This window comes from Phaseolus vulgaris, chromosome 1, assembly GCF_051622355.1.
Source record: "Phaseolus vulgaris cultivar YP4 chromosome 1, ASM5162235v1, whole genome shotgun sequence".
NCBI classification, from domain to species: Eukaryota; Viridiplantae; Streptophyta; class Magnoliopsida; order Fabales; family Fabaceae; genus Phaseolus; species Phaseolus vulgaris.
In genome coordinates this window covers 7,681,637-7,694,215 of record NC_143498.1, presented here as the reverse complement: position 1 = coordinate 7,694,215, position 12,579 = coordinate 7,681,637, and the positions used below count along the sequence as shown (strand labels likewise).

General features: G+C 30.0%; 1 protein-coding gene across 4 annotated transcripts; it reads left to right on the top strand.

Moving 5' to 3' along the window:
• Positions 1-928: 928 nt before the first annotated feature.
• On the top strand, positions 929-5,519 carry LOC137813377 (transcription initiation factor TFIID subunit 7). 4 transcript variants are annotated; one of them, XM_068615578.1, is made up of 5 exons: positions 929-1,067; positions 4,192-4,445; positions 4,558-4,677; positions 4,809-4,880; positions 5,176-5,519. In XM_068615578.1, exons 2-5 carry the CDS (start codon positions 4,194-4,196, stop codon positions 5,329-5,331), a joined length of 600 nt encoding a protein of 199 aa, XP_068471679.1. In that variant the 5' UTR covers positions 929-1,067; positions 4,192-4,193; the 3' UTR covers positions 5,332-5,519. The 4 variants fall into 4 exon arrangements, with proteins under 4 accessions (XP_068471679.1, XP_068471680.1, XP_090155655.1 ...); XM_068615579.1 differs by having other exon boundaries at positions 940-1,091; XM_090299529.1 differs by lacking the exon at positions 929-1,067 and adding an exon at positions 1,194-2,243.
• The last annotated feature ends 7,060 nt before the right edge of the window (positions 5,520-12,579 follow it).

Sequence of the window (12,579 nt, the reverse complement as noted above, 5' to 3'; positions counted from 1 at the left end):
TTTTGACTAAAAATGGAAACCTGTGTATTAAGAGTAAATGAGAAAGAAAGTGAAACATAACAGAAAAAAAATCAATTTTTGAGCCCGTTACTATCTCAGTCACTATTAATTTTTGTTTATAAAGAAAACATGTCACAATATTTAAAAAAAATCTATTACAAAACTATGGAACTTCAATTTTTATAGATAAAAAAGTCATTTAAAAGATTGGATGAGTTATATTATTACAAAACTATTATTACAGATGCTAATAACAAAAATATTATTACAAAAGTTTAACATTAATTAGAAATTAAAGTTAATGGAAGTGATTTTTTCTCAAAATAAACCCATCTTAAAAAAAAAATACCCAAATAAAATCATTCTTACTCACTCTAATACTCAGACTGATTTATTTTTTAAGTTGAGAATTTGGCTTCTAAAGATCGAATGAGAGTTCAATTATCAATGTAAATTTGATTGGTTTTTTCAATTTATTTAAAAAAAAAAATAACGAAAAAGGAAAAATATCTCGAAAAAGTGTTCACAGTTTAGAATTTGACTTGGGAATTGAAGTAGAAATAAATTTATTTTGATAATTATTTCATAATTGATTACTTTGAAAAAAATGTAGTGAAAGTTTTCATACATCTTTTATGTCCCAAAAATATTAACATTCTTAATAATTGAGATCAACAATAGTTTATATTAATTTTTCTTTTAACTTAGTAATAAGTCTCTTAAAGACAAAAATGATTACATAATCTCCTAACTAACATTATGTGAAATAAAAATAGCGTCTTAGTGAATCTATATTCTTTTATTCTTTATATTTTCTTCTTCTTTCAATATTTCTCTTTTTCTCTCTCTGTTGTTTTATTTTATGTTAAGTTTCAATACTATAATATTAAATATAAAATCAAGTTCAATAATTGCTCAAGATATAATAGTTTACGTGTTAGGGACATAAATTCGACGTCGTTTCATTCCCCTTCGCATCTCGAAGAAAAAAGAATTTCGCAGAAGATTCGAATCGGAGCTACGAATAAACCAACCTAATCGCCGATCACGTCGCCGTCGAGTTGAAAGTTCGTTGTTGTTATGAGAATGCCGTTAGTTTAATTTCTGTCAAAATCTGTGAATAATTTTAATAACAATAACTGCGATTTCTTTTTGCTCTGTTAGCAAGCGTAGCTGTGTTTTTTTTTTTTTTTGTTGTTGTAAATTTCGTTTGTTTCCGTTGGTGCTCCGTTTTACGTTGTCTGGTGTTAGAATTCTGTGCAATTTTTAGTTCTACATGTTTGTTTGAATTCTGTACAATTTTGTTTGTTTTGTCTGCGTTTAGAAGATTTTTCTTTAGTTGTACGTAGCTGCACAATTGGATGCCCTGTGAATTTCAAGGTTTTGTTTGGTTTGATGGAATTTGAGAAAACGTTGGGTTTCGGGCAAGAAGATTGCTGTTGTTATCGGACGATCTACTTGGGGTTCAATAGGTTGAATTATCATAGTTAAGTCAGAAAAAAAGCCTTGATTCAAACGTTGGAGTAACTAACGATACGGTTGAGTTCAAAATGAACTGTGCCTTGAGTAGTTCTTCCTTTCCCATGGTCTTGTTAATTTTTGGATTTTCCAGTTAAAATTATGATTATGTTCTTTATGGTTCAGTTATATATGACGATCCATATCTTGGTATTATTATATGTGGAATTGTTGGAGGAGCTTAAACTAAACTCGGTCAATAGTCCATTTTCTATAGTGTATTAGAAATCAGTGTTCAATTGGACAAACCGTGAACTGGTTTTGATTATGATTTGTTTATATTTCAACCCCTGGTTATGCATGGGTACGATACGACTAGACTTTTAAAGCGAAATATGACCCAATAAGTATATATCTGCATTGCCACCTTTCATTATTTGTCTATGTTCTCCGTGCCTGTTTAGGAACATTGAAAAAGCTGGCCTAATGCTATTTCCATTGCGGCGGAATGTGATTACTTGTTACTACTATCTGTACAAATTCTTCCTCCCTTTTTCTTCCAGCCTTTGTTTATGAATATCAATAACCTAGTCCCTGGCGTAGTCTTGATGCTCTTTATTGGCAGTGAGTGCGTAGTCCACTGTCAAGTTACCTAGCTAACGAAGGTAAGGATTGTAATTTGATCCAGAGGAATCTATCAAGGTGCAGAAGATATACAGTTTTTGTGTATTTCCTTTTGTTAAGTTTCGGTTCTCAGAGGAGTCGATGCAGAACTGCAATTTAAGGTAGGCCTGTCCTTCATGAACAACCAACATATAAGTATATTTATATCATAAGGGATTCATTTGATTGAGTGATTATTGCTTTCAACATAGGTTGGAGTGTTTATTGATGTTGTCCAGTATAGTTGGATTTGGTACTGGGAGAACTTCCACGATCCAAGTGACCATTCAATGCTGTTGGTTTCTATTTACTGCTGGAGGCTGTCAAGGACCCCAGTGCTACCTTGTAGTTATATGTGGAACTCTTTATGTATACAATAGTTTTGATGTGTTCTCCTCTATGAGTAGTGTTGATTGGAGCTGCATTTATCGATTTTGTTGATGCTGATTTCAATTGGTCTGCCTCAGTATAGAAGAAAGCAATGATGCATTGGTGTTTACCTGGCTTGATGGGGTGACTAAATATGCCTTTAGAAGTTTTAGGATTATTTCTAAATGTGTACCTACATGCAGGTCCTTAAGCTTACTTCCTGATTCTAGATAGTTGGTAATCTTATTTGAAGGTAACCACTACCATGGGAGAGGTGAAAGTAATGCACTCTGAGTGTCTGCAGTTCGAGTGCTGTGATGTTAAACATGTGACTGAGAAGGAAGTGTACCCTCCTAAATCAAATGCAGAAGACTTGCCTGGAGAAGACACTAAGCACTAGTGCAGCTGTTTTTGTTTCATTGTTTGTCATTTATAGTTTTAGTTGTTGACTTTCTTATGCTTATGAATCTATAATTATGAATTTATGCTTGATTATGTATTTGATGTTTGTTGCAATGGTTTAATTTGTTTCTCCCTTTAATACTATGTTGGATGCATATATAAAAATGTACATACATATATAAATTGATTTTTTAAATCTTATACAATCATAAGTTACAAGAGTTACAATTTCATGCTTTACGATTCTGTGATTACTATTGGGTCAGAATAGAATCTTGAGTTTGACTACCTTGGTCACAGGAGAGAACAGAACTTGGGTTAATATTATTTGTCTAAATATGCCTCAGGATGGCCCTAAACTAGTGTCGTTTTTTGCCCCTGGTGAATTTATCCCTTGAGTTTACTTGGGCCCACACAAAACCTAGTTTGGTTGCAAGTTAAACAGATTGAGGGCTTCAAACCTGTGAACTCATCTAACTGTACGAGTTCACAAGTGAGGTTAACAACCATGTTTGAAACCCTGTTTCTCCATTTAGATGATAATATTTTGAGGTTGTTTTTATTTAAGTTCAACGCTATCTTTGATTTGTCGGGTGGTGATGCTGAATTCTTTTCCATGTTATCTTTGATTATGGAATGGCTATCATGGGGAAGTCTTCTTCTGAACAAATTCTTTCTGTAATTTATTTGAATGTAGGTCTTAATTCTCTTTGTTGTAACTTATATTTGTTGTAGGTTTGCCTTTGGCTAAATTTTTGTTTTCACTTTTAAGTTATTTTTTTTGTTTTCTCTTTTGGGACTCTTATTGTTCATTGTCCAATCATCATTCTAGCTACTATCCTAAATAAGTTATTAAAACATGGATTCATGCATCTCTTCTACAAGGGCGTAATGAATATAATGTGTGTTCACTCTTTTATTTCTTAAGTCTTGTATCCATATCCTGATTGGTATCGGATATAACAATCTGTTCAGTAATATTACTATGGTGCTTGTCTTAACAGTTTTATATGTTTTATTTACTTGTTTCCTTTTAGTTGGTGGTAGAGAGGGAACTTATTGTTTCACTCACAATGAGTTAATGACTTTGTATTCAAATGGTGAGAGCGTAAAGTAATAAAATGGAATCAAGTCTATTTTAATTAATGACAACCTAACAATTATTTTCTTAATCTATTTTTTTTTCCTTAATTTCAAAACATGGGTGTTGATTTCGAAATCAATTCAATTCTATTATGTGTTTTTTAAATCAAGTCATTTTACATTTTAATGTTTTCAAATATTTCCTAATGTTTTTAGTTATGGATGAGCAATTCATACTTAGAGTTCCACCGAATGTGGCAGAGCGGATAGAGCGCCTTTTGAATGAAACTGATCCTTCTTCATCTGAAGACAAGTCATTAGATTTGTCATTTAATGAAGATGGAAGAAGTGGTACGTTTATGATTGGGAATGAACACTTCCCAGCTTCTTTATTGGACCTTCCTTGTGTTGTTGAATCCTACAAGACATATGATGATAACTCTTTGATTAAGGCTGCTGATATTGGTCAGGTCAGTTGTACACCATTATTCAAACAATTCATTCATTCCTAATCACATTTTTTATTCATATAATATAACTTAATAATTGTGTATCTTATTGTTTCATGACTCCAACTAACAGATGATTATGGTTCGGGAATCTGGGGATGCTGCTCCAGATGTAATTGAGTACAGGCATGGCCTCACCCCTCCCATGAGAGATGCTCGCAAGCGTAGATTTCGCAGGGAGCCTGATCTTAATGTATTGTATTCACTAACATGACAGACATTAACATACCTCCCTTCCTCCATATATGTATATGTGTGTATGTGTGCGTGTCTATATATATATGATCTCATCGTAACATCTTATTTTAATGTTTCATTTTCCAGCCTGAGCTTGTATCTCGAGTTGAGAAAGATCTCCTCAAAATCATGGCTGGAGGAACAGCCGAAAATCTTGATATCCTTAAACGTCTTTGTTGTCTCAAACAGCAAATGAGTGATGTTTTCATTTTTTAATCTTTAAATTCAATCTTTGATTGTGCTTTGAATGTTTTTATTAAAAAAATGCATAGTTATTGACATTATTATTGCTTATTTCTTGCCACCCTTTTACTTATTGTTTTCATCACTTATTGACACGGGTTCATGGGATAACTAGAGTCTCTGTTTGTATCAATGACAAAATCTCGTTTGTTGCCTTCTTGGTAGTGGAAACAATATTCACTTTGGTTATTTCCTTGACTGAGATTCACATGCAGAAGCCGCCGAACAAGAAGTGGAGGAGAATGCCCGAGGTTCTAATAAAAAACCTGCACCTAAGCCTGCACCAAAACATGATGTTCCAGAGAATCTTACAAATGCAGGGGAGCCGGACAGGAGTGATTCTGAGGAATCTGATGACTCAGTCTAACCGAAATCAACTACCACATAATATTTATATTTCAATGATGAATGAAAGCCTGTACAGTATAATTGCTGCAGTTAAATTTGAATTCCGTCCACCCTTAGAATCAACTGTAGTGAATTTTCCGTTGTCGGTGTTTGTATACACTTCTGTATATTGATCAAATGGTGCATTTTCGTGTTATCTTTTACAAATCTTGCATTTTTCTGCTCACAGTTTTCTTCTGTATGACAACTGTTATAGTCTCATTCAGTTTTCTAACAAAAGCTAAGTTTCCTTTAATGTAATACAAGGTCCATTGAATCCATTTTTTAATATTCTGATCTTCACAAATTAAGAAGGGAGAATTTTGATTTAGACTGCAGAATGTAAAGGAAAGTACAATGCAAGATAAAATGTGCACCAAACCGTTTAACAAGACAATCGTGTGATGGTTTGTCTACTGATACCAAAATTCAAAATTGTAAATGACTTGAAAGTAAATGGTAAAATGTAAAGTAATAAAATTCAGATTATAAACTGAAAATATTAACGCAATGAATAGAAACTGAAAGTGCATTAAAGAAAATTACAACAAAACGTGCAGTAGATGTAGAACGTAAGGAACATTAAAATGTTAAGAAGACTATAAAACTGTAATGGTATGAATGAGAAACTAAGAGAAACTAGCGCAAAAGAAATTTTGTAAGAGAAACTAAGTATTAGATAATAGATGACCATCGTTTGTTATTTCGTCGTCTGATAGTTATACAGCAAAGAGAATATGAAATATAAAGCGTCTGATGGAATAAAAGTATCTTAGAAACAGTAAAATAAATTGAAACAAACTAAGTATAACTGTTGAACATTTTAGTTAACAATCGCAAATTTGAACGTCTAATTGTTCTACTTAAACAGAAAGAAGAATAATATAAGTGAAAGCGTGAAAAGTAGATTGCAAAAGAGAATGTAAATGACTGAAATTATTAAACTGCGAGAATGATAAATGGCTGAAAAACATAAAACATAAAGGGCGAAAAGATAAATCGCAGAGAATGTAAATTGTAGAAAAGTAAAAACTATGAATGTAAAATAGGGTATGAAAAATGTAAATGACATTGAATTAAAATGTAATTGAAATGAAAAACTTGTAAACTAAAATTCTAAAGTGCACAAATGTAAATAAAAAGAACTAAAACGAATTGAAAAAAAAATTCAAACGAAAATCATGGTTAATAATCTTCATCTTCAATTTGCAAGAAACTCAAATATAGAATCCTTGTTACTTAATAAAACACAATAATCGGTTTGCACATTCTTAAAAAACTACTTTCAATTGAAAATAGAGTTCTCAAAAAGATTTTTGAAGAAGAAAAACATTAGTGGAAAAAACTAAAACTCCTTCCTACTGCACTTTCTATTTCTTTATGTCTCTAATATCTTCTGTTTATAGAGTTTCTACTTTGAAATGAGTTTCAAATTTAACTATCAACAACCCTTGATTCCCAGTTATATTCTTAATTAACTTTTGTACTTTTTTCCTTTCTAGGTGTTGTTGATCGTTTAACGTAAGTCAATGCTTTTCGTTGACCTTCTAATGTAGTTTTCCAACAGGTTTTGATCAATTAAGCTTCCAGTCTCCAAGCTCCCTTTTTAATAGCTTCGTTCATGCTTCTTAACTCAATTTCAACTCCAAGTCAGCTCTGAAAAAGGTCAAACATTACACCAGACGAATCAAGAAAAATATAAACTACAAATACAAGATCCAATAATAAAGTTCATGAATTAAAGATTTAAGCTTTAAGCACAAAATGACAATATCAATATCAAAGATGAATAAAAATTCATATATAATTACCACCAGTATACATCAAAATTTGAACAGATTTTTCCCAATCTCAAAGGAAAGAATTAGTCACTCATGGTGGTCATTACATGTACAAAAGCTAAAGAAAAAAATTCAGAACATTTCTCCTTGACGACTGTCTCTTTTAGGGTTTCCTTCCTTTGGTTCCCCTTCCGGGTCACACCTTTCTCTCTCTGCCTTATGCCCTTATTTAACCTAATTGGGTTTAGGCTAAGTAACATCTCGCTCAAGCGAGAAATAAAAACACAAAATCCTTATTTTCTGGAGCAAACTTTAATCCTTTACTCTATCTTTCCTTAAATCTTTGAAAATAGCATAAATTTGAGATTAAATAATTTCATTAATCAACATAACTTCAAAATATATTATTAGATTCAAATTTCTCAAATTAAGGTTGAATTATAACGTTATCAACAATTAAAATCCATAAGTGCATATCTTTTTTCTTTTTTTTTTGCATAAAATCACACTAAATTATGACACTTATCATAATTGATAAGTCTAAAAAGATCGAGACATGAAGATTGAGATTTACTTCAAAGGAGAAAACATTATAGCACTCTCCCAAAAGCTCATTAGAGACCCTGGGTCTGAATGGCTTAAAAGCAAAAATTGACGAAGTTCCTCTAAGCTCGAGCAGATTCTAATTGGTGGATTGTTAGATGGATGTGGAAGCAATTCAGAAACGAAGTGTTTAGGTATATTTTAGTAGTTGGAAGGTGTTTATTGAGACAGGTTTGACTAACTCTTACAGAAAATGTCTAAGAAGAAAGCTAAAGAAGGGAGACTATCCTAGAGGACTTCAACAACAAGTGAGCTGCAATTTCTACATAAATTCTCTACCCATTCAAAGTTAATTTTACAAAGAGTATAGACTTATATTTATAAGAGAGAAGGTCAGGAGAAAGAAAGGGGAATTCAAATATGAATTCCTAGGAAAAGTGGCGTGAAGAGTGGGTCAAGTGCCACTTGTCCATTCATGCTTTCCATAATTATGCACATGTGCAAAATTTGAAAGTTTATCCTCCCCTCTTCCCTTGTGTGATCGACCTAGGTTCTCTTGGGCTTGATGGAGCTCAATTGAAATCCTATCTAGGTAATCCTAACCCTAAAATAACTTTAATATACTATAATCTCAAATAACATAGACTACTTGGCCCAATTACAAGCATGTTTATTTCTACTATGTACAAAAGATTACACAAACACACACTAGAGATGGTCTCTTCATAGATCGTATTGGACCCACTAAGGTTATTGGAAACTTAATTCTTCATTCATGCTCTTAGTCAGGGCTTTGAGTCTTCTGTCTCTTTATTCTTTGAGTGTTGTGGCTGGATGATTACATTATCCCTTTCCTCTTAAGAAGTATATGTCCTCATATTTGTATGATTCTCAATGACATCATTATTTTTGGTGGTAATGTTTCTTTCCTCCCTCTAAGGTCAAATACCATTCTGCAATAAACATCAAACAAAAGCAAATCAAATTGTATATTTACAAACATCCTTAAAAGGAAGAGTTCCTCAAAGGTATAATAAAGGGAAAATTGACTTCTAATGTCCATGCACCTTTTATCAAAAGAAATTCATATGTAAATGATATTAAAAGTGTTTTATTGATTTTTAACTTGATTTTCTTTATCTTATGTTGTTTTCATATTTTATTGACATGATTTTCTTCTTTGGAAAGCTGAACACAATGTTTACCTAAGGTAGAAGGATCTATGTTTTGAAGGGTTTCCACCAAAGATATTTCTTTCTTTTCAACCCTTCTTTTTCTTCCTTTTTTCTTCAAATTTTTATTTTAACTTGTCTTCTTTATGCTCTATCATCCTCAACTTTTATCCTAGGACTGCAAAATTATATTCTCTCTCAGTCTTTTTCTTTTCATTTTCTATTTATAGCTTGGTTTTTACATCACTTAAAAACGTGATAAAGAATGAAGTACAAATTAAGTCATACTTATATAACCATTGCCTAAATAAAGTAAAGACAACAATTCTACAAGTGTGGTTTAAAGACTACCAAAGACAATGTTTGTAAAATCATTGTTTATTTATACCATATTTTTTTAAGTATTGGCTTTAAAATGTGTGGGCTAAACAATAAAATTGTGACCTAAAAGTGATCACAAACATTTAAATGTAGCCTAAACGTGAAAACGACGACATTTTTACAAATGTTGCTTATAAATCACTGTAGACCATATGTTTCGGGACATGGATGTTTAAACCACAATTTTGGTGTGTGATTGTTTAAAAAAAAAATAAATCACATTGAAAAAATGTGGCCTAAAATAATACAAATGTGACATTTAGTTGTGACCATTTTAAATCATATTTAATTAATGTTACATTTAATATAGGAAAGGATGGTTAAAACATGATTATTTTAGCTAGTTCTAAAATCAAAATCAAAATTATTATTATTATTATTTTTGTTAATAATAATAGAAAATATTATTATTATTAATAATAAAAATATTATTATTACTAAATAATAATATTATTAATAATAATATTATTTAATAAAAATATTTATAACAACCATAATATTAATAATTATAACCATAATCCTAATAAGATGATATTTTTCTCATAGTCCTATAGAAAGTTTCACTTTTTTACTTAATGATTCGTAATCCAATGAAATTTGTAAGATTTTGGATGAAAAAAAAGTAAAGTTGAACATTTGAACCAATCTAGTACTACATTGGAGAGTATGCAGCTGGATTTCAATGGAATTCGGCAGAACAAAAAGTCCTTTCTCTATTTTAGTTTTGGTTTAATACAATGACTTCGCCTAGTTGTGGCAATATCTTCAAGTTTAGTTTAGCATTTTCAAATTTGTTTTACATATTTTTTTTTTTTAATTTTGTATAAGAATTAGAACATCTCTAAAATAATAAGTCGTTTTAATTTAATTTTTTTTTATAAAAAATAACCTAGTACACTGCAATAATTAATTGTAGCATAAGATATATTAGAAATTTGGCCTTTTGGGATTAGTTTGTTTGGGAATGAATCTTCATACAAGAATAAGTTCCCCAATACAAACAATTTCTTGCTGCAATCCCAAGAATTCGATTTATCATTGTGTTATGTAAAAGTGGACTTACTAAAATCATGATGGTAATAAAGAATTATTTCAAACCTATTTGGAGAACTGTATTTAAAGAATGTCAGAAACTTTGGAGGAAAAAAAAAATAAAAGAATGAAAATTTATGAAATAGAGTTATCTGAGAGAATGATTCTAAATACATGTAAAATTTTAAGAATCTTTCTCCAGATAATATTTGTTAAAGTGAAATAAATTTACTTGAAATTTAAATAAAGTATGAGATATGAAATACAACTAAATGAGAAGACTTAAGATACCATGTATTTTGAGGAAATAATACATCTTGAGACATATGATTTGAAGAAGTATATCTCAAAATTTACTCAATAAAGTTACGAGAAGTTTTACTTTTGAAATTTTAATTGTCATGTGAGCATTATAAATATTTCACCATGAATGTAAAATAGTCACTTATGTAATAAAACTGGACTTAAGTTGTCTCTTTCCTTTTCTCTTTAATCTTTTACGTATTTTATAACCTATTTTGTTAATACTTTATCACAAAAATTCAATACATTAAATAAATTTTTCATTATAAAACATAAAAAAAGTTAAAATATGTGTATTATTAGAAATCAAATTGTTTATGTTAACATAAATTTAATAATTATTTGTTAAAATCTGAATTTTTATGAATTTAAAAAATATTTATCTAAGAATCAATAAAAAATAAAATTATAAATATCATTATGTATGAATTATGAGTTGACAGTTTGTAAAATTAAAAATTATCATAATCTTCTTGTATTTTAGTTTTGGTGATAGGTTTAGAATTTTGAGCTGTTCCATAGTTTTAATGCCCCACTTGGATTAAAAGCCATTAACATCTTATAGTTTAAAGTGTTTAGAAAGAGAAACTAGGAAACAACATAATGAGCCTATTAAACTAGTTGTTATACAGTTTTGCTTGACTTAATTAAATTAGGGTAAGTATGATCCTTCTCTCTAGTTGTATGTTCACACTTTTTGGTAAATGATTTTCTAAAACACTTATAAAAATCTGTGTTTCTTAAAAAATAACACACATTATGTAATACATGTATTTTGTGTTTCTAAAATTTGACACATTAGACATTTTATGCAATGCATGTATTTTGTGTTTCTTTAAGAACTGACACACATTATACATTTTATGTAATACATGTATTTTGTGTTTTTAAAAATTAACACATATTAGACATTTTATGCAATGCAGGTATTCTGTGTAGATATATATAAATGGAAGGTTGGAGTAAAATTTTGACAACCCAACTTTATCCTAAACCTTTCTAAGAGTTGAGGTGAGACTTCTCACATTTTTATTAGAATGAGAGAAAATTACGTGAAGCATCTAACTAATTTTTTTTTTTTTTTTTACTACCATACTCGGACACCTATTAATATCTATTAATATCAGAAAGTGATATGGTTTCTCTTTCAAAAATTAATTAATCGTGTAAGGTTAGTATTAAAATACTAAATTCATCTTAGTCAAAAAAAATTATTTTAGTCAAAAGTTTAAGAAAAATTAGGTTTAGTGGGAAAGGTTAGTGATAAATATATAATTTTTTACTATTGTCTTATATATTTGTGATATTGTAATATTGTCACTATTACATAAAATTATTAGTGAAAATTATTTTTCTCACCATAGAATTTAGTTTTAATGATATTTAAAATTGTTGTCACAAGTATAATAGTGACAAGAGTACTAGTGACAATTTTATTGTCACAAGGTATTAATAGTGACATATTTATAATATTTAGTGATGAATATTTATATCACTACAATTAATTTTTATTGTAGTGAAGAAAATTTTTATTGTAGTGAAGAAATGTATGTTTTATCAAATAGCTGATATTTGACAAAAATTCAAAAAAAGATATGTTTCAATTAGAAGAGTGGAGGGTTATGAAATGATATGGTTGATGTTGGTAAAGAGAAGAAAGATGAAACCAAGATAGAAGGGTCTATAAGCAAAAACTGCATATTGAAATACAAAATACGAAAAAAAAAACAGAATACAGAATAAAAAATCCCTTGTACATAGGCAGACACTAATGAATTATTTTACATGCTTAACAATGTTGAGAGACAAATGGGAAAGTTTTTCTAACCTTCTATTTGAGACTCCACCACCATAAATGAGCTAGCAACAGTTGCGTTGCCATGGTGAAATCTGGCCAGCTGAAATATGAAAGTCAATCACTCATTTAGTAGAGGAAGATGTTGCTACCAAAGTTATTGTACTTACAGTAGAAGCAACTAGATTTTGTACTTGTAACTTGGTATATTTTTGGATATG